We start from the raw sequence: 23,288 nt of genomic DNA on the forward strand, positions 1-23,288 counted from the left end.
CACCACCATACCTTTTTTGTTTTTGTTTTTTGTGTGTGTTTTTTTTTTTTGAGATGGGGTTTCGCTCTTGTTGCCTAGGCTGAGTGCAGTGCCACGATCTTGGCTCACTGCAACTTCCGCCTCCTGGGTTCAAGTGATTCTCCTGCCTCAGCCTCCCAAGTAGCTAGGATTACAGGCATGTGCCACCATGCCCAGCCAATTTTATATTTTTAGTAGAGACGGGGTTTCTCCATGTTGGTCAGGCTGGTCTCAAACTCCCAACCTCAAGTGATCCGCCCACCTTGGCCTCCCAAAGTGTTAGGATTACAGACCTGAGCCACTGCGCCCGGCCTAAAAGACACTTCTATCAGGAAATTCCAAGGGTTTTAGGAACTCTATACAAAAACCAAATATACCTGTTGGGATTCAGAACACCATACTCCAAAGTGCAGGGCTCTGGCATGCTGAGTACTCCAAACTAACGGAGATTGGAAGGGGCTCAGAAGCAAAGCCTCTCTGCCTTCCTGCCCTCCTGTTTCTTGTCCTCCTTTCTCCCCTGGCCAGTCATAGAAACCAGAACGCTTCTTCCCAAAGGCAGGCCGTAGAAACTAGATTCCTCTCTCCCAAAGCAGGCCATCAAATCTAGACAAGGTCACTTTCTCCCTTTACCCTTTTCCCTTGAAGACCCTTATTTCAGAGGGGTCCTGCCCTATATGGCAGGAGGGTTGGGGGTGAGGAGTCTACACAGACGCCAAGAAGAATCTGAATAGACAGGCCTTACTGGGTTACGCCCTTCAGTCTATTCCTATTAGATTATACTTTGTCCAATCACATTTCTACATGGCTGTCCATTCTTCATCAAACCTAAGCATAAGAATAGTTTTCTCTGGGTCTTTCATTTCTTTTCTTTTTTTTTAGTTTTGTTTGTTTGTTTGTTTGCGATAGGGTCTTGCTCTGTTGCCCAGGCTGGAGTGCATTGGCACGACCTCAGCTCACTGCAGCCTCAACCTCCCAGGCTCAAGCAATCCTCCCACCTTAGCCTCCCAGGTAGCTGCTGTTGCTGTACGAGGTGACAGATATGTGTACAGATGTGTGCCACCATGCCTGGCTAATTTTTTATATTGTTTTGTAGATGTGGGGTCTTGCTATGTTGCCTAAGCTGATCTTGACCACCTGGGCTCAAGCAGTCCTCTTGCCTTGGCTTCACAAAATGCTGAAATTACAGGTGTGAGCCACTGCACCTGGCCTGGGTCTTCATTTCTGAAGGCTCTGATCACGCAGGAAATTAACAAGTGTTTTAGGAGCTCTGTATAAGGAACCAGACAAAGGCCAACTATCTATTGGACAAAGACCATATATGTCTTTCTCATCACACGCTGTGTTTTATGTTTCTCCTCCTCAGGCAACACAGTGCTTCTCCTCATACTGTGCATGCAGCACTCCTTCCCAGAGCCCGGCAGATTGTATCTTGACCTCATTCTGGCCCTCTTGGCCCTGGAACTCATCTGTTCCCTGATATGTCTCCTCATTTACACAGGTGAGAATTACAATGAGCCTGTTCTTATAGGAACCTCGAACTGCTTCCTTTCCTCCCAGTGTAAAGTATAGCCCATTATCTTAGCAACAAGGAAGTTCTCTGTGTATCTGAGTGGTGACCACATGCAGACTTTTTTAATTTCTTTTTTTTTTTTTTTTTTTTTTTTTTGAGACGGAGTCTCACTCTGTCGCCCAGGCTGGAGTGCAGTGGCCGCATCTCAGCTCACTGCAAGCTCCGCCTCCCGGTTTCCCGCCATTCTCCTGCCTCAGCCTCCCGAGCAGCTGGGACTACAGGCGCCCGCCACCTCGCCCGGCTAGGTTTTTGTATTTTTTTTAGTAGAGACGGGGTTTCACCCTGTTAGCCAGGATGGTCTCGATCTCCTGACCTCGTGATCCACCCGTCTCGGCCTCCCAAAGTGCTGGGATTACAGGCTTGAGCCACCGCGCCCGGCCCGACTTTTTTAATTTCAAACCAACAGGAAGGTACAGCCACCACTTGTGAGACCCCATTCTTTTAAGATTGTGTCATTAATAAATTTTTGTCAACGCAAGTGAACCTTTTTCATTAAAACAAGACATGTACTTTTTGGGCTGGGAAAGGTGCTTCAAGCCTGTAATCCCAGCACTTTGGGAGACTGAGGCAGGAGGATCACTTGAGCTCTGGAGTTCAAGACCAGCCTGGGCAACATGATGAAATCCATCTCTACAAAAAATACAAAAAATTAGCCAGGTGTGGTGGTACACAACTGTGGTCCCAACCCCTCAGGAGGCTAAAGTGGGAGGATCACTAGAGCCTGGGAGGCAGAGGTTGCAATGAGCCGAGATCACATGCCCGCACTCCAGCCTGGGTGACAGAGTAAGACCCTGTCTCCTAAGACAACAACAACAAAAACATCCGCAAACTTTTGCTTCTCTGAAGGCAGCTGAAATGTTAGCTTGACATTTAAAATTAAAAATTGAGAAATAGGCCAGGGACAGTGGCTCATGTCTGTAATCCTAGCACTTTAGGAGGCTAGCACTTTAATAGAGGTGGGGTTTCGTCATGTTAGCCAGGATGGTCTCTAACTCCTGACCTCAGGTGATCTGCCCACCTTGGCCTCCCAAAGTGCTGGGATTACAGGCATGACCCACCGCACCTGGTCCCAAATTTTTTTTTTTTTTTTTTTTTTTTTTTTTTTTTTGAGACGGAGTCTCGCTCTGTCGCCCAGGCTGGAGTGCAGTGGCGCGATCTCGGCTCACTGCAAGCTCCGCCTCCCGGGTTCACGCCATTCTCCTGCCTCAGCCTCCCGAGTAGCTGGGACTACAGGCGCCCACAACCGCGCCCGGCTAATTTTTTGTATTTTTAGTAGAGACGGGGTTTCACCGTGGTCTCGATCTCCTGACCTTGTGATCCGCCCGCCTCGGCCTCCCAAAGTGCTGGGATTACAGGCGTGAGCCACCGCGCCCGGCCCCAAATTTTATATATGCATCTGCTTAGTGAAGTTTTCATCCACATGTCCCACAGGTACCAACAAGATCAGAATTGAACAGAACATAATTTTCTTCAAAATTTCCCTCCATCCTAACCCTCCTCTTCTAGCTCAGTTAACAATACCAGCCCATCCTAGAAACGTAGGAGTCATCTACCTTCTTCCTTCTACCTCACTCCCCAAGAACTGGATAGGATTGGGGATCGTCAGTCATCAGTCTTACTGACAGACAGGACCTGTCTTTCAGCTCTGTCTCTTTTCTTTGGTCCCTGCCACTCACTGCCTTGGTTAGGTAGGTACTCATCATCTCTTGCATGGCTGTATCCAATAGACACATAACAGGTCTCTTTCCCTCTGTCCACTGATTCATATTTCTTATTCCTGCCAGTGTGATCTTGTTCATACTTAACTCTGATTGTTAACAGCTTCCCTGCCCAGAGTTTTCTAACAGCTGAAGGAAAAAAAATCTGAAGTTTTCCTGTGGCATAAAAAGCATTTTCTTTTCTTTTTTTTTTTTTTTTTTTTTTTTGAGACAGAGTTTCGCTCTCGTCGCCCAGGCTGGAGTGCAATGGCGCGATCTCAGCTCACTGCAACCTCCGCCTCCTGGGTTTAAGAGATTCTCCTGCCTCAGCCTCCTGAGTGGCTAGGATTATAGGTGCCTACCACCATGCCCAGCTAATTTTTGTATTTTTAATAAAGACGGCATCTCACCATGTTTGCCGGGCTGGTCTCCAACTCCGGAGGTCAGATCATCTACCTGCCTCGGCCTCCCAAAGTGGTGGGATTACAGACATGAGCCATCATGCTGGGCCTGAAAGGTTCTCCTTGAATGGCCTCTACATAGCCTGCTCTTCAGGGATGATGGTGAGATCCTTTCAATGACTGCCAGTTGCTCTGAGGATAAAATCTAAATGCCTTAGGCCGGGCCTGATGACTCACGCCTGTAGTCCCAGCACTTTGGGAAGCTGAGGCGGTCGGATCACTTGAGCCCAGGAATTTGAAACCAGCATGGCCAACATGGTGAAACACCATCTCTACCGAAAATACAAAAAAATTAGCTGGGTGTGGTGGCGCACACCTGTAATCCCAGCTGGGAGGCTGAGGTGGGAGAATTGCTTGAACCTAGGAGGCAGAGACGGAGGTTGCAGTGAGCCAAGGTTGGGTGACAGAGCAAGACTCTGTCTCAAAAAAAAAAAAAAAAAAAGTAAATGCCTTGCATGACACACCAGCCACTCCTGATGCATTCTCTGCCCACCTTCCCAACCTCACCCCTTGTCCATACACCCTCGCACCCATACATATGTGTAGCTTCTCAAGACCATAGCATTTGTTCCGACTCCTCCTGCACCTGAAGCACCCTTCTTTATTCTCCTAGTCTGTGTGATTAATTCCTGTGTTTCTCTCAAGGATGGGCTCAAGCTCTATCCTCTTTCCCCTCTCTAATATCTCCTGTTGAGTTAGGCACTGCTTTCCAGGCCAAAAAGCAGCTTGACAACTCCTTGTGCAAGCCTCTTGCACAAGCTTCTGTTGAAGGTACTTTCCATACTGTCTTAGAATGTCGGCTTATTATCTCTGTTTTCCCCTGGACCAGAGGAAGTCATGATTTCTGAATTAGATGGCTGACTGGTTGCTCAACTTCTCTGGGCTTCACTGGGGGGTAATAAGTGCATCCACTTCATGCAGGTGGTTATGAGAACTGAATGAGGGCATCCATGTAAAACATTTAAACTGTGCCTCATGTGTTCTAAGTGCACAATAAATGTCAGCTATTATTGCTATTTTCAAGACTAATGCAATCCCTGTATTTGCAGAGCTTAGAACAGGCCTGGCACATAGTAGACTTTGAAATATTCGAGGACGTTAATAAGAACAGCAAATTAGCATAATTTGAAAAAATGAAACTAGACTTGTTTTTCAGAATTCGATATAATAATGACTTTATTATTTTAGTGAAAATCCAGAGATTTAATAAAGCTAAACCAGAGCCTGATATACTTGAGGAAGAAAAAATCTATGCTTACCCCAGCAATATTACCTCGGAGACTGGATTCAGGTAAGATGTAGGTAAGAAATAAAATAATTGAGTTTTTCCCCCTAGAAGGCTAGAAACCATTCTGATGCTTGGAATTTGTGATCGTGTATATGTACTTTTACATTTGTTTGATTTGTTTATTTCCTTTCAGCTGTATGAAATCAAGTCTAAATCAGGATATGTAAATGTATTAAACAGGCCATATATTTGATGCAAAAGTAAGATTAACCACTTAGCCAACCTACTTGACCTCTAAAGAGCTTTTGGCATCATTAACTGGTTACTCCCTCTTTGAAGCCCCCTTTTTTTTTTTTTTTTTTTTTTTTGAGACAGAGTCTCGCTCTGTAGCCCAGGCTGGAGTGCAGTGGTGCAATCTCGGCTCACTGCAAGCTGCGCCTCCCGGGTTCACACCATTCTCCTGCCTCAGCCTCGCGAGTAGCTGGGACTACAGGCGCCCGCCACCACGCCCGGCTAATTTTGTTTGTATTTTTAGTAGAGACGGGATTTCACTGTGTTAGCCAGGATGGTCTCGATCTCCTGACCTCGTGATCCGCCTGCCTTGGCCTCCCAAAGTGCTGGGAATACAGGTGTGAGCCACCGCGCCCGACCAAAGCACCTTTTTTTATAGGTGTCTTTGTTTTTTTCGTTTTTCTTTTTTTTTTTTTTGAGATGGAGTTTTGCTCTTGTTGCCCAGGCTGGTGTGCAATGACATGATGTTGGCTCACTGCAACCTCCACCTCCCAGTTTCAAGCGATTCTCCTGCCTCAGCCTCCCCAGTAGATGGGATTACAGGCATGTGGCACCTGTATATTAGCCTGGCTAATTTTGTATTTTTAGTAGAGATGGGGTTTCTCCATGTTAGGCTGGTCTCGAACTCCTGACCTCAGGTGATCCGCCAGCCTCGGCTTCCCAAAGTGCTGGGATTACAGGCATGAGCCACCTCGCCCGGCCTGTTTCTTTCTTTTTAAGGGATGGAGTCTCTCTGTGTTGCCCAGGCTGGCCTCAAACTCCTGGGCTCAAGCAGTCCTCCCACTTTAGCCTCCCGAACAGCCAGCCCGGTCTGCCCTCCCTTGTTTCTATACAGTCTCTCCCTAAGTGACTTCCATGGTAATTAAAATATCATTCACATCTGTTGGAGATCTTGGGGCTAAAGTAGATGTAAAAAACTATACAGGCCCGTGTGGTGGCTCACGCCTGTGATCTCAGCACTTTGGGAGGTCAAGATGGGTGGACCACTGAAGCCCTGGAGTTCAAGACCAGCCTGGGCAACATGCCAAAACCCTGTCTCTGCAAAAGTACAAAAAATTAGCCAAGTGTGGTGGCAAGCACCTGTGGTCCCAGCTACTCAAGAGGCTGAGGTGAGAGGATTGATTGAGGCCAGGAGACTGAGGCTGCAGAGAGCCACTGCACTCCATCCTGGGCGACAGAGTGAGACCCTGACTCAAAAAACAAAACTATATGAACAAAAAACGAGGTGATTATTAATTCTAGGTAAATCAGAAGGCTGATTTACATGGCTTAACTCTAGCTAATATTTAGCCAACTGTTACATTTTTATTTAACTGTGGCTAATATCTACATAGTGATATTACAGATTCTGAATATTGATTTAACCCAAAATTGGAATATTGCTTACTGGATTAAGAGGCTACAAGAAAGAAGACATTAAATTTATATGTATATGGATTTGGGGAAAGTAAGAGAGCTAAATTCTAATTTCTTATATAGAAAGTCTGCAGATAAATAGCAAACATGGAAAAATCAAGAAATTGTATAATCTCATTATTTGGAAATACAGAGAAATATAGAAGAAACAGTTACAAAGAGTTGAAGTGGCTGCCTTTGGACCTGAAACTCAGAGGTGGTGGATCATGAGGAGTGAGGGAGGGAATTGTTTTTCATTGTGAACCTTTTTTTTTTTTTAAACTCTGTATGAGTATTAAGTGGATATAAACAACAACAGAAAAATAGATCCCATAAATATGCTGCTGACTCCTAAACATGTATCTCCAACTGTGTATTTCCCCTGTGGTCCAGATTTGTGTATCTGACTTTCTCATTAGCCATCAGCATCTCCAGTTGGATGTCTGCAAACTTAATGTGTCCAACACAGAGCCCTCTCCCAACTCAAATTCAACCTTCTCCCCACCCCATCTTGGGAAGTAGCATGGCTCTTCAACAGGTTGCTGAGGCCGGAAAGCTGGCATCATCCTTGACTTCCTTCACCCCACCTCCACCCAGATAACCCATCAGCAAGTCCTGTTGGGTCTCTCTAAAATAATAATCTGGCCGAGTGCAGTGGCTCACACCTGTAATCTCAGCTACTTTGGAGGCTGAAACAGAAGAATCACTTGAACCCCGGAGGTGGAGATTGAGGTGAGCCAAGATGGCACCACTGCACTCCAGCCTGGGTGACAGAGTGAGACTCTGTCTCTAAATAAATAAATAAATAAACTGAGTGAGACTCTGTCTCTAAATAAATAAATAAATAAACTGAGTGAGACTCTGTCTCTAAATAAATAAATAAAATAAAAATAAAAATAAAATAATAATCCAACCACTGCTCTCTACCTCCACTGCCACTAACATCTCTCACCTGGATATGCAAAAGTCTCCTTACTGGTCACCCTACTCCCATCTTCCCCTGCAGTCCCTCCGATGGCCTCTACTTTGCCCAATCCAGAGTGAACTGACTCTTGGTCCTTGTGTTTGCCTCTCAGTGGCAGTGGGCACAGTTAACCACTGCCTGTTCCTTGAAATGCTTCCCTGGGCTCTCCTGGTTTCCTTGCCGGCCCTTCCTTTTTCAGTCTCTTTATCCTGCTCCCCTTCGCCTTCCAGACTCCTAAAGATTGGTGTGCCCAAAGCTCAGACTTCAGACCTCTTTTCTTCTTTATCTGCGTCACGTCTGTGGTTCTTTCTTTCTTTCTTTCTTTTTTCTTTTTTTTTTTTTTTGAGAGGAGTCACACTCTGTTGCCCAGGCTGGAGTGCAATGGCACGATCCTGGCTCACTGCAACCTCTGCCTCCCAGGTTCAAGCGATTCTCTAGCCTCAGCCTCCCGAGTAGCTGGGACTACAGGCGCCCGCCACCACGCCCGGCTAGTTTTTTGTATTTTTTGTATTTTTTTTAGTAGAGACGGGGTTTCACCATGTTAGCCAGGATGATCTCGATCTCCTGACCTCGTGATCCGCCCGTCTCGGCCTCCCAAAGTGCTGGGATTACAGGCTTGAGCCACCACGCCCGGCCAGAAAATACAACCTTTTTTGTCACTTTTCACCTACCATGATCTGCCTTCTTATTTTGTTGACTCTTTTTCTTCATTGTATCCTAAATAGAGGAATAACTTTAGTATCAATTCTTGATTATCTCTTTGTTAACTTTTGGGCTTATTAAATTCAGAGACTGGTCTTCCTGACCTTGACCCTTTTCATATTTCATCTTGTTCTCCCTGAGCACTGAAGAGTTTACCTAATATTGCCCTCTTATGACTTAATGGAAAACTTTAAAATGTATTCCCTTCACCTCATGGGGTTAACTTGGGGTCAATAAAATTCAGTTTATGCCGGACGTGGTGGCTCATGCCTGTAATCCCAGCACTTTGGGAGGCTGAGGCGGGTGGATCACCTGAGGTCAGTTCAGACCAGCCTGGTCAGCATGGTGAAACCCCATCTCTGCTAAGTATACAAAAATTAGCTGGGCGTGGTGGTGGGCGCTGGTAATCCCAGCTACCCAGGAGGCTGAGGCAGGAGAATCGCTTAAACCCAGGAGGCGGAGGTTGCAGTGAACGGAGATCATGCCACTGCACTCCAGCCTGAATGACAGAGCTAGACTGTGTCTCAAAAAATAATAATAATAGTAACGTGGTTACATAGCCCATTCCTGTAACCACATTATTTATAAGCATAACTATTTCTAAGAATAAATCTTTTTTGTTCACATGGGACCATTCCCATGTGATATTTTTCATACTGAATTTCTCACCATCCCTTGAAATATTTCCCTTTTAGCACATACAGGATATCTGAGTAAAACACATCCAATAACATTTTATTTCTTGAATAGGCAATTTTTAGTCAACATTAAAATTTATCTGGCATATTATTGTCATTATCATTATCATCATCACTATTCCTAGTACTAATATCTTAAATTAGTGGAAGGAAATTAAAAACACTCGCCGGGCACGGTGGCTCACGCCTGTAATTGCAGCACTTTGGGAGGCCGAGGTGGGCGGATCACGAGGTCAGGAGATCGAGACCATCCTGGCTAACACGGTGAAACCCCATCTCTACTAAAAATACAAAAAATTGGCTGGGCATGGTGGCGGGCACCTGTAGTCCCAGCTACTTGGGAGGCTGAGGCAGGAGAATGGCGTGAACCTGGGAGGCGGAGCTTACAGTGAGCTGAAATCGCGCCACTGCACTCCAGCCTGGGAGACAGCGAGACTCTGTCTCAAAAGAAAAAAAAAAAAGAAATTAAAAACACTTTATAGCTATTACTTCTGAGCAGTGAGACCAAAGTGGGTTGGGGCAGTAGTGTAGGAAGGAGTTAGATTTTTTGTTTGTTTGTTTTATATACTTAAATAGTATTTTTATTTGTGTCAAGTGCAAAAAGATACATGTTTGTGGTATGGGAGAAAAAAGGAGAAATGCAAAAAGAAATAAATGCCATACATTTACAAAATTGTTTCTCATGATCAGAGTTGTCTATTTTAATCGTCATTTAATTATTGAATGAATTTTGCCTTTACTTATCTTTAAATGCCATTTAAGTTGATCACTTATACTCAATTATCTTACTCTAACAAATTAGGATCTTTCTTAAATAAAGCAGTGATGACCTTTTTTAAAATGTAGAGTTGTGAAAGTTTATAACATTTTAAATTTATTTCAAGAGTAGAAGTTACTAAAATGATTTAGGAAAATATTCTTATTTGGCAATATTGCCCTGGCTTCTGACATCTAAGAAAAGGTAACAAATACAATATGCTTTACTAAAAACTCATAGGTACTCGTTTGCAAAGACACTAATGAGTATTGGGGAATATGTGTAACCCGTTTATATCTTGATTATTTGCAGGACTATTTCAGGCCTAGAAGAAATTGTTGAAAAGCAAGGAGACACCATTGAATACCTGAAGCGACACAATGCGCTGCTGAGTAAGCGGTTGTTGGCTCTCACTTCCTCAGACCTGGACGGCCAGCCAAGTAGAACGTGAGAGGCTCGTGGTCATGACAGCAATTGCAGAGGAACCCAGAGTCCTTCAAACTGCCTGACCACCTGACAGGCTGCCACAGGGAACTGCAATTTACAGTGTTTGCTGGAAACCTGAATTTGGTTCTGACTTCTGTGGCTGTTTAAAATATAGGACTTGTAGGTCACTTGAAAAGTACCTGTAGAAGCCCGGGTAACTTGAGGGGAATGTCTGTTTTGTACTTTTGGAAATTATTTAACTGTTTGGTTTATCCTAGAATCAGAGGCTAAACAACTCCATAGTCAACACTTTTCCACCTGACATTAGAACCCTGTAATGATTTCATTATGGATAGGGGAAGTCTAACAAGACAATCGATTTTAAAGAGGGTTTTAATCAAATAAGTTCTTCCCACTTTTAAGCTGATGAAAGAAGTCATTATTTCTTGTGAATGTTTTTTCCTGGAGAGCCTTATCATGTATTTTATATGCTTATGTGGTGGTGGATGACATCATGGGCCATGTAGCTTTTATAGAGAATTTTCTCACCATAGGACTGAGGTCTCACCAGATGATCTACTATGCAAACTTCTACAGTTTTCTATTCTTAAGAAATAAGGGCCAGGCGCGGCAGATCACGAGGTCAGGAGATCGAGACCATCCTGGCTAACACAGTGAAACCCCATCTCTACTGAAAATGCAAAAAAATTAGCCGGGCATGGTGGTAGGTGCCTGTAGTCCCAGCTACTCGGGAGGCTGAGGCAGGAGAACGGTGTGGACCCAGGAGGCAGAACTTGCAGTGAGCCAAGATCGTGCCACTGCACTCCAGCCTGGGTGACACAGCGAGACTCCGTCTCAAAAAAATAAAAATAAAAATAAATAAGATATGATGATTACTTGGACCAGTGTTAGACAAAACTGTGTTACCTATTATATTGGCAGCACCTTCCATTAGCAATAGCTGAAAAATTCAGAGAAGAATTTAGAACTTTCACTTTATTTCTGCCATTCTTCAAGAAGCTGCTGTATATTTCAGTCTGGTTATACCTTCAATTGATCAATAACTTCAATTATAGGAAAGGCATCTTCTGTAATTTTGAATTACTATAAAAAAAGATACCTTTTAAAGCCTTAGATTATACTTTAAAAATGTAATGGATAAAATGCATATTAAGTTATATGCAGATATTAAACATATCTGATTCTCAAGATAAAAATGAAGTATTTTTCAGAGCAAATGGCATTATTTCTCCATTTTTCCTAGTATGCCCCTTTAATTCATCAATTTGTTATTAGCTCTGTTATATGCTGCCTTAGAAAGACTTTTGGTTGAAGGCTGAATATGAAGGAAGGGGATATTTGTGACTGTGTTCATCTTTTTTGATCATTAGCTGAATATTCAATATTTGATATGTAACTATATAGGGATGTGTTCAATATAATTGTATAGGCAAGGGATATATTGATTTGGCCACATCTATTTGATTTGTGGAGGGCAAATACCTGTTTATTTTAGATACAGCCATTGCTGGGGCATTCTAAAAGTTTTCTACTAAGATAAAGATGATTGCTTATGCCTGTAATCTTAGCTACTCAGGAGGCTGAGGCAGGAGGATCACTCGAGGCCAGGAGTTTGAGACCAGCCTGGGCAACAGTGAGACACTGTCTCTCAGAAAAAAAAAAGATGGTTTGTCACCTGCACACAACATTCACAAACTAAAGCCAAAATGTATTTTTAAAATTGCCTTTCTCCCTTTCTTTTTTTTGATTTTTTGGGTTTTTTTTTGTTTTTGAGACAGAGTCTCGCCCTGTCATACAGGCTGGAGTGCAATGGTGCCTTCCTTCCTTTCTTTCTTTCTTTTTTTTTTTTTTTGGAGACAGAGTCTCGCTCTGTCGCCCAGGCTGGAGCACAGTTGCATGATCTCGGCTCACTGCAACGTCTGCCTCCTGGGGTTAAGAAATTCTCCTACCTCAGCCTCCTGAGTAGCTGGGATTAGAGACACATACCACCATGCCTGGCTAATTTTTGTATTTTTAGTACAGACAGGGTTTCACCATTGCTGACCAGGCTAGTCTCAAACTCCTGACCTTGTGATCTGCCCTCCTTGACCTCCCAAAGTGTTGGGATTACAGGTGTGAGCCACTGTGCCCAGCCTTCCTTTCTTTTTGATAAGTGTATCTCAAAGCCATTGCCTTCTCTAGATATCTGTTTCTCTGTTCTGGAAGAGCCTATAAACTTTGCCTTCAGTTGTTTTTCTTTTCAAAAGGGAACACCAGTGGTAGATGATTAACTCTTATTTATTTTTAAAATTTAATTTGCATCTGTAGTGTTTCTGAGATTTATGGGATGAACTTTGTTTACAAGGAACAGTGTAGTTAAAAAGTTAGGGTGCCCATGTTCTCATGTAATCATCAACATGTTTGTTGTATAATCATCAACATTTTTCTGAATACAATAATGAACATTTCAAACAGTAAATGAAAATGAAACTAAGTATCAGAAGTAGCAAAACAGCCAGTGCAGTGGCTCACGCCGGTAATCCCAGCACTTTGGGAGGCTGAGGCGGGCGGATCACCTGAGGTTAGGAGCGCAAGACCAGCCTGGCCAACATGGTAAAATATCATCTTTACTAAAAATACAAAATACGGGCATGGTGGCACGTGTCTGTAATCCCAGCTACTCAGGAGGCTGAGGCAGGAGAATCGCTTGAACACAGGAGGCAGAGGTTGCAATGAGCTGAAATTGCGCCACTGCATTCCAGCCTGGGCAACAGCTAGACTCCATCTCAAAAAAAAAAAAAAAGAAGAAGTAACAAAACAGAAAAACGAACAAAACAATTTAAATGTTAAATGTTCTATTCACCAGGCTGGTAATTGTGCTAGCACTGAGAATACAGAAATTAAAGACTCTGGTGGGCAGCTTACATTCTAAAGAAAGCAAGGAATAGATTTCCAGACTCCATGCTAAGTGCAGTAATGACAGTAGGCACAACATGCTGTAGGAGCTCCATTTCAGGGGGCACACTGAGGGCAAGAGGGTAGAGGGTTTTAAGAATGCCAGACAAAACAATGAGTAAAGTAGGAAGGCAAATAACTACAAAATATCACAAGCACTGTGTGTAGCTGGAACCAAAAATGTGAGGCGGAGCTGGGTGAAGAGGTAGACAGGGTCAGAGCTTGGATGGCCTTGATACTATGCTGGAACCACACTTTATCTTGTTGTTAATGGGATCCTCTGAAGCATTGCAAGCAAGGAAGTGACAACGTCAGTTTTAGTTTCAGGAGGATCAGATCATAGTTCAATATGGAAGAAATATGTGTGGCAGAAAGATATGGCCCTGAACTAGGGAAGGTATAGTAAACCTTTTATTATAAGTCTATATGTGTATAGGTAGGTAGGTAGGTAGATAGGTAGGTAGGTAGGTAGGTAGGTAGGTAGGTAGATAGATAGATAGATAGATAGATAGATAGATAGATAGATAGACAGACAGACAGACAGATAGATAGATAGATAGAGGTATATGTGTATGTGTATTTATTCCAAATGACAACAGTATCATGACTTATTATAAAGTTAAAAGCTCATTTTTTAAAATGGCAATATGGAAAAATACAAAGCAAAACAGTTATTTGAAATCTCACTACCAAGGAATTATACCAATGTACACTTTTTTTTTTTTTAGTCTCACTCTGTCTCCCAGGCTGGAGTGCAGTGGTGTGATCCGGGACCTCCTCACTGCAACCTCCTCCTACTGGGTTCAAGCAATTTTCCTGCCTCAGCCTCCCAAGTAGCTAGGACTACAGACGCATGCCACTATTTTTTAGTACAAACATACTAAAAATTTGGGCTGGGTGTGGTGGCTTACGCCTGTAATCCCAGCACTTTGGGAGGCTGAAGTGGGTGGATCATGAGGTCAGGAGTTCGAGACCGGCCTGGCCAAGATGGTGAAACCCCATCTCTACCAAAAATACAAATATCAGCCAGGTGTGGTGCAGGGCGCCTGTAATCCCAGCTACTCAGGAGGCTAAGGCAGGAGAATCGCTTGAGCCTGGGAGGCAGAGATTGCAGTGAGCTAAGATGGTGCCACTGCACTCCAGCCTGGTGACAGAGCAGAGCAAGACTCCATCTCAAAAAACAAAAAAAAAAAATTGTATTTCTAGTAGAGACAGGGATTCACCATGTTGGCCAGCTGATCTTGAACTCCTGACCTCAGGTGATCTACCTGCTTTGGCCTCCCAAAATGCTAGGATTTTAGGCGTGAGCCAGCTCACCTGGTCTCCATACTCTTACTAATAGTGGGTGTTATCTTATTTAAGCCTTGATCCATCTGATGACTATGTCATTGTCTCAAATTGCATTTCTGTGGATACTAATGAAGTGTTAAACATTTTTTCCAAGTTATTTGGTCTTTTATAAATCTTTTATGATGTATATATTCAAGTCCTTTGCTTATTATTGTCCTGGGATATTCTTTTTCTTAACAAATAGAATCTTCTGGCCGGGCGTGGTGGCTCACACCTGTAATCCCAGCACTTTGGGAGGCTGAGGCAGGTGGATCACTTGAGGTCAGGGGTTTGAGACCAGCCTGGCCAACTGGTGAAACCCTGTTTCTACTAAAAATACAAAATTAAGGCTGGGCACAGTGGTTCACGCCTATAATCCCAGCACTTTGGGAGGCCGAGGCGGGCAGATCACAAGGTCAGGAGTTCAAGACCAGCCTGACCAACATCAAGAAACCTCGTCTCTACTAAAAATACAAAAATTAGCTGGGCGTGGTGACGCGCACCTGTAATCCCAGCTACTCAGAGGCTGAGGCAGGAGAATCGCTTGAACCCGGGAGGCAGAGGTTGCAGTGAGCCAAGATGGCACCACTGTACTCCAGCCTGGGTGATAGAGTGAGACTCCATCTCAAAATAAATAAATACATAAATTAATAAATAAAATAAAAATAAAAATTAGCTGGGCGTGGTGGCAGGTTCCTGTAGTCCAGCTACTCAGGAGGCTGAATCAGGAGAATCAGTCAAACCTGGGAGGCGGAGGTTGCAGTGAGCCAAGATCGCACCACTGCACTCCAGCCTACATGTGCAGAGGGAGACTATGTCTCAAAAACAAAAAAAAAACAAAAAAAAACCTATATATATAAAATCTTCCTTTACATGTTAAAGATAGTCCCAATGTTTGTTAGAAATACATCCTAGTGGCCGGGCGCGGTGGCTCAAGCCTGTAATCCCAGCACTTTGGGAGGCCGAGGCGGGCGGATCACAAGGTCAGGAGATCGAGACCACAGTGAAACCCCGTCTCTACTAAAAATACAAAAAATTAGCCGGGCGCGGTGGCGGGCGCCTGTAGTCCCAGCTACTCAGGAGGCTGAGGCAGGAGAATGGCGGGAACCCGGGAGGCGGAGCTTGCAGTGAGCCGAGATCGCGCCACTGCACTCCAGCCTGGGCAACAGCGTGAGACTCCGTCTCAAAAAAAAAAAAAAAAAAAAAAAAAAAAAAAAAAAGAAATACATCCTAGTTTGTTGTTTTGGGTTCTTTTGTCATTTACTGTTTAAACACTGCAGCCTGGATTCTTTCTCCCCCAGCACTGGTAAAAATTTTACACTAATGAATAACCAGAGCCACATTGGATATATATATTTTTTAATTTTTTGGAGACAGAGTCTTGTTCTGTCTCCCAGGCTGTGCAGTGGCACGCTCTCAGCTCACTGCAACCTCTGCCTACCAGGTTCAAGCAATTCTCATGCCTCAGTCTCCCAAGTAGCTGGGATTACAGGTGCCTGCCACCACACCTGGCTAATTTTTGTATTTTTAGTAGAGACAGGGTTTCACTGTGTTGGCCAGGCTGGTCTCGAATTCCTGACCTCGTGATCCACCTGCCTCTACCTCCCAAAGTGCTGGGATTGCATATCTTCTTGTCATGGGAGAGCTGCCAGTGGCTTGAGTGAATTTTAGTATATCCAGGCTTCTGCCATAGGCCCTCTTTCTTCTTCCCGGGATTCAAACAAAAGTCTTATTTGAGTCAAGTTAATCCTTTCTCTTTTTTTATTTTTCCCCAAATTTCTCTAAGACAAGGTTTTTCAACCCAGTCCTACTGACATTTTGGGTTGAACAATTCTTTGTTGGGGGAGGGGTGTCTCTCCTGTGCATTGTAGGATGTTTTTTTTTTTTTTTTTTTTTTTTTTTTTTTTTTTTGAGACGGAGTCTCGCTCTGTCACCCAGGCTGGAGTGCAGTGGCCGGATCTCAGCTCACTGCAAGCTCCGCCTCCCGGGTTCACGCCATTCTCCTGCCTCAGCCTCCCGAGTAGCTGGGACTACAGGCGCCTGCCACCTCGCCCAGCTAAGTTTTTGTATTTTTAGTAGAGACGGGGTTTCACTGTGTTACCCAGGATGGTCTCGATCTCCTGACCTCGTGATCCGCCCGTCTCGGCCTCCCAAAGTGCTGGGATTACAGGCTTGAGCCACCGCGCCCGGCCAGCATTGTAGGATGTTTAACAGCATCCTGGTTACTAGGATGCTCTTGGAATCTTGTGACAACCAAAAGTGTCTCCATACACATGCATTTAGTTTAATTGTATTTAACACTTAACATTTGAGAGCTGACTGTGTGCCAGAAAGTATTCCAGGTGCTGTGAATTCAGGGGTCAATAGGACAGAAAGGATGCCTGTTTTCATGGTATCTACATTTTAATGGTGGTGGTTGGTGGTGGGGAGTGGAAGGAGTTAACACCATAGACAAATAAACCAACTATTGGGTTTGATCAATTCAGTTGTTCTTCTCTAAATTAGACCTTGTGTTAATATGGCTGAGATGTATGGTATGATAAGGCTCATGGGAAAAAAATTTATCTTTATGCTTTAACCATTCAGAAAGTCAATGGCAAATGAATTTTATATTCTCCTTTTCCTGTTCTTTTTACAGAAAAGGCTAGAAAGGCATGCCCTTTAACAAGTCTGTCTGTTTCAGATATTTTAGTGATCTCAGTCTGAACTGAGATGCTTTTATAAATCTTGAATACAAAACTCACACCTGGTAAGCTCTTGAGTTCTTGAAGAATCAAACTTTGAATATGTGACAATCACAAATTTAAGATTTGAAAACATTCCCTAGGTTTCCTAAGGAATATTGTTTCATTCGTAAACCAGGGAAGTCTATCTCTAATTCTTGTCCCCTCCTCTCTATCCAGTCTCACTCTTCACTCTACTACTCTACTGAAACTGTTCTTGGCAAGGTCACCAATAACTTCCTTCCACATTGCTTAAGTTGGAGATGAATGCATAGGTCTCCTCTTTTAACTTATCAGCAACATTTGGCTCAGTTGATTGAATGGGGTCTGCCCCTCCACACCTGTGGGTATTTCTCATCAGGTGGGACGAGAGACTGAGAAAATAAATAAGACATAGAGACAAAGTATAAAGAAAGAACAGTGGGCCCAGGGGACTGGCACATCCAGCATGCGAGGACCTGCACCGGCGCCAGTCTCTGAGTTCCCTCAGTATTTATTGATTGTTATTTTTACTATCTTGGCAAGGGGAGTGTAGCAGGGCAACAGGTGGGGAGAAGGTCAGCAGGGAAACATGTGAGCAAAGGAATGTGTATCATAAGTTCAAGGCAAGGTACTGTGTCCGGATGTGCAGGTAGGCTAGATTTGTTTCTCCTTACACAAACATCTCAGTGTAGCAAAGAGTAACAGAGCAGTACTGCTGCCAGCATATCTCGCCTCCGGCCACAGGGTGCTTTTCTCCTATCTCAGAATAGAACGAATGGGAATGGTCTGCTTTACACTGAGACATTCCATTCCCAGGGATGAGCAGGAGACAAGCTTTTCTCTTATCTCAACTGCAAAGAGGCCTCCCTCTTTCACTAGTCCTCCTCAGCACAGACCCTTTAAGGGTGTCGGGCTGGGGGATGGTAAGGCCTTTCCTTTCCCACGAGGCCATATCTCAGGCTCAGTGGGGGGAAACCTTGGACAATACCCAGGCTTTCTTGGGCAGAGGTCCCTGCGGCTTTCCGCAGTGCACTGTGTCCCTGGTTAATCGAGAATGGAGAATGGCGATGACTTTTACCAAGCATACTGCCTGCAAACATATTGTTAACAAGGCACATCCTGCACAGCCCTAAATCCATTAAACTTTGATTCAATACAGCACATGTTTCTGTGAGCACAGGGTTGGGGCTAAAGTTACAGGTTAACAGCATCTCAAAGCAGAAACAATTTTTCTTAGTACAGATCAAAATGGAGTTTCTTATGTCTTCCTTTTCTACACAGACACAGTAACAGTCTGATCTCTCTTTCTTTTCTTGACAGTTGATCACTTCTTCCTTGACTCTTTATTTCAGCTTGGCTTCCAGGACACTACATTCTCCTGGTTTTCTTCTACCTCACTAGCTGCTTCTTTTATCTGCTTTGCAAGTTCCTTTTCATTGGTATTCTCCAGGACTCAACCCCTGGGCCTCTTGGCTTCTCCATCAGCGTTCACGCTTTTGGTGTCTCACACAATCTCATGACTTTGATAAAATTTATGAGCTGATAATTTCCAAATGTGAATCTTCAGCCAGGCCTTCCTCCCTGAACTCCAGACACATGTATCCAACTGCCTCTTCTAGATCACTACTTGGGTATAGAAAAAAACACCTGAAACAGAACATGTCCCCAGCTGAGCCATCTGCCACAGTCTCTTCCACCTCTGTAATGGCAACTCCTCTTTCTCTCAAGCCCTATAGACAATCCATCAGCAAATCCTGCTGGCTTTTCCTTTAAAACATACCCAGAGTCCAAGCAATTCTTGGCACCCCGAATGCTACTTCCTCAGCCACTATAATCTTCACCTGGACTATTATAATAGTCTTTTGGGGTTTTGGTTTTTTTTTTGAGACGGAGTCTTGCTCTGTTGCCCAGGCTGGAGTGCAGTGGCACGATCTGGGCTCACTGCAACCTCTGCCTCCCGGGTTCAAGTGATTCTCCCGCCTCAGCCTCCTGAGTAGCTGGGATTATAGGCACGTACCACCACACCCAGCTGATTTTTTGTATTTTTAGTAGAAAGGGAGTTTCACCATGTTAACCAGGCTGGTCTTGAACTCTGGACCTCAGGTGATCCACCCGCCTTGGCCTCCCAAAGTGCTGCAATTACAGGCATGAGTCACTGTGCCTGGCCCTATTATAATAGTGTTTTTCTTTTTCTTTTTCTTTTTTCTTGAGATGGAGTCTCACTCCTGTCACACAGGCTGCACAGGCTGGAGTGCAGTCATGCAATCTTGGCTCACTACAACCTCCACTGCCCAAGATCAAGTGATTCTCCTTCCTCAGCCTCCTTGAGTAGCTGGGATTACAGGCGTGCTTTTTTCATTTTTAGTAGAGACGAGGTTTCACCATGCTCACTAGGCTGGTCTGGAACTCCCGACCTCATGATCCGCCTGCTTTGGCCTCCCAAAGTGAGCCACCGCATCCAGCCTTTTAAGTGGTTTTTCTGCGTCTTACCACCTCTCCACCCTGAACCCCCAGCCCCATGCACGTACAAAAACAAACAAACAAACAAACAAAATCTATGCTTAACACAGCAGCCAACAATATCCTTCTAAAACATACTACCCTGATGGTTTCCTTTTTCACTCGGTAAAAGCCCCAAAGCCTGGATAGTGGCCTTCAGAGACCTAGAAAATCTCTACTTCCCACCCCACCCCACCTCCTCTCTCCTACTGTTCTTTTGTGTACCCTGTGTCAGTCACACTGTGACTTTTGGATTGCCAAGCACATTCTCACCTGAGGACGTTTGTGCTTGCTGTTCCCTCTGCCTGGAATGATCAACTCCCATATATCTTTTTCAAGTCTTTGTTCAAATGTCACTTTTGGCTCATGCCTGTAATCCCAGCACTTTGGGAGGTCGAGACGGGTGGATCACTTGAGGTCAGGAGTTGGGAGACCAGCCTGGCCAACATGATGAAACCCTGTCTCTACTAAAAATACAAAAATTAGCCAGGCATGGTGGCACGTGTCTGTAATCCCAGCTATTCAGGAGGCTGAGGCAGGAGAATCGCTTGAACCTGGGAGGTGGAGGTTGCGGTGAACCAAGATCGCACAACTGTACTCCAGCCTGGGTGACAGAGTGAGAATCCGTCTCAAAAAAAAAAAAAAAAAAAAAAAAAAAAAAAAAAAAATCCCCCCACTTCAGTCAGCCTCCTGAGTAGCTGGGATTATAGATGTGCACCACAACACCACACATAACTTTTATTGTAGTATTTTGTTATAATTGTTCTATTTTATTATTGATGTTGTTACTCTCTGTGCCTAATTTATAAATTTAACTTTATCATAGTTATGTGTGGATAGGAAAAAATATAGTGTACATAGGGTTTAGTACTATCTGTGGCTCCAGGCATCCACCCGAGGTCTTGCAATGTTTCCCCTGCAGATAAGGGGAAAATACTGCATGTAACTTACTTGCTTACTTTGTCTCTGTCTCCTGATAGAATGTAAGTTCTATCTTTTGCTTACTACTGTATCCTTCATACATAGAACAGTGTCTGGCACAAAGTAAGCACTCAATATCTGTTGATGAATCACTACTGGAATTGTAGTAGAAAAACTATGCTCACACACGCTCAAAGCCTGTTCCTGTAATCTAGCCGTAACCTGGGCTCTGTTTTCACTTTCTGTTTATGATGTCCTGAACTGAAAGATTATTTTTTAAGGTCTCGTTTAAAAGTTTATATCTAGGATACACTAAAAAATAACAAAATAGCAGAAATAAAAGAGATAAGTCTGATCGTTTTTATAATCACTGCTATTTACTGTTGTCGAAAAGTGCTCATCAGTACAGTTGGATAAAGGAGCAGGATTAATTTGTGCATGGGATGGTTATACATTAATATCTAGAAAATTTAAGAATTAACCATTAGACATCTAGAGAATTTAAGAAAAACTATTAGCAAGGGTGGCAAATTATAAAACATGAAGATCAACGATTTTCTTACATACCAAAAAAATCAGTTTAAAATACAATTGGAAAGGAACCATTGATGATTGCATGTGACAATATATTCAGGAATATTTGTTAACCTTTTAGAGCTCTGCTCCTATTAATCCAGTCCCATATTAAATAGTTAAGACATTTCTGTTATTATAGAAGAACTAGATGTTCAGATAGAAATTTCAAATTGGGGCCGGGTATGGTGGCTCACGTCTGTAATCCCAGCACTTTGGGAGGGCACTGCTGGAGAAGCGCTTGAGCCTCGGAGTTGGAGACCAGCCTGGGAAACATATGAAGACCCTGTCTCTATTGAAAATAAATTTTGGGTTTTTTTGGAGACAGATTCTCGCTCTGTCGTCCAGGCTGGAGTACAGTGGTGCAAACTCCGCTCATTGTAATCTCTGCCTCCCAGTTTCAAGCGATTCTCCTGCCTCAGCCTCTCCAGCAGCTGGGACTACAGGCGCCTGCCACCACGCCCGGCTCATTTTTGTATTTTTAGTAGAGATGGAGTTTCACCAAGTTGGCCAGGCTGGTCTTGAACTCCTGTTGAAGTGCTGAGATTACAGGCATGAGTCACCATGCCCAGCCCACATCTGTAATTTAAATGAATAAGATAAAAGTAACCTATTAGAAAACAGATGGCCAGTCATGGTGGCTCATGCCTATAATCCCAGCACTTTGGGAGGACGAGGTATGAGGATTGCTTGAGCCCAGGAGTTTGAGACCAGCCTGGGCAACTTAGTGAGGCCCCATCTCTTTATCTTTTAAAAAATAATATTAAAATAAAATAAAATAAATGGATAAAGTTAGTAGGAAACACCAGACATGTTCCCATTAACATCAGAAATAAAAATATTCACTCATATTATTGCTATTTCTTATTGTTCTGGAAGATCCAACAAAACATTTAGATAAGAAAAAGTATATGGAGTTATATAGATTGCATTTTCTTATCAAATAATGATTGACTACCCAGCTAACTCCAAAGAACCTAAGTAGAAAAACCATTACAGCCCGGGCACGGTGGTTCACGCCTATAATCCTAGCATTTTGGGAGACTGAGGGGGGGTGGATCACTTGAGGTCAGGATTTCAAGACAAGCCTAGCCAACATGGTGAAACCCCATCTCTATGAGAAATACAAAAATTAGCTGGGTGTGTTGGCAGGCACCTGTAATCCCAGCTACTTGGGAGGCTGAGGCAGGAGAATTGCTTGAACCTGGGAGACAGAGGTTACAGTGAGCTGAGATTGCACCACTGCACTCCAGCCTGGGTGACAGAGCGAGACTCTGTCTCAAAAAAAAGAAAAGAAAAACTATCACAAAAATATATAAATAAGAGTATTCAGTAAGGTTCTGGGTATGAAACTAATAGGTAAAAATCAGTTCCTTTAATACAAGCAACTACCAGTTAGGAGACACAATTGAAGAAAAGGCCCCATTTACAATAATAACAAAAAAGATGAAGTACCCAGATCTTTTTGAAGAAAACTTTAAAACACCACTGAAGAATAAAAAGAAGACTTGAAATGGTATGCTGTGTCCTTGGATAGAAAGTCTTGACGTCACAAACATGGCAATTCTCTCTCAATCTATGTATGAGAGGATTAATACTACAAGGTATTAAGTGTATTATAATAACGTAATAATTAAAACAGTGTGCTACTGCCCATGAATAATTAGATCAATGAAACAAAATAGTAAATTTAGAAATAGACCAAAGTGTATATGAGAATTTAGTATATGAAAGATGTTTCAGTCCGGGCATGGTGGCTCACGCCTGTAATCTCAGCACTGGGAGGCTGAGGTGGACGGATCACAAGGTCAGGAGTTCGAGACCAGCCTGGCCAATATGGTGAAACCCCGTCTCTATTAAAAATACAAAAATGAGCCGGGCGTGGTGGCACGTGCCTGTCGTCCCAGCTAGTCTGGAGGCTGAGGCAGGAGAATCGCTTGAACTCGGGAGGCAGAGAGGTTACTGGGAGTCAAGATTGTGCCACTGCACTCCAGCCTAGGCGACAGAATGAGATTCTGTCTCCAAAAAAAAAAAAAAAAAAAAGTGTTTTTATTGGTCTTTTTTTTTTTTTTTTTTTTTTTTTTGGAGACAGAGTTTGC

General features: G+C 43.6%; 1 protein-coding gene across 2 annotated transcripts in view; it reads left to right on the plus strand.

Annotated features, from left to right (window-relative positions):
- LOC105466765 (transmembrane protein 192) overlaps positions 1-14,609 on the plus strand; it is a 38,393-nt gene extending 23,784 nt beyond the window's left edge. For both annotated transcript variants that reach the window (XM_071092859.1, XM_071092860.1), the window contains exons 4-6: positions 1,382-1,516; positions 4,935-5,037; positions 10,094-14,609. In XM_071092859.1, coding sequence (XP_070948960.1) covers positions 1,382-1,516; positions 4,935-5,037; positions 10,094-10,232 — 377 coding nt within the window. In that variant the 3' untranslated portion in view covers positions 10,233-14,609. The remainder of the gene's footprint in view (positions 1-1,381; positions 1,517-4,934; positions 5,038-10,093) is intronic.
- Positions 14,610-23,288: the final 8,679 nt, after the last annotated feature.

This window comes from Macaca nemestrina, chromosome 3 (assembly GCF_043159975.1).
Source record: "Macaca nemestrina isolate mMacNem1 chromosome 3, mMacNem.hap1, whole genome shotgun sequence".
Classification (NCBI taxonomy): Eukaryota; Metazoa; Chordata; class Mammalia; order Primates; family Cercopithecidae; genus Macaca; species Macaca nemestrina.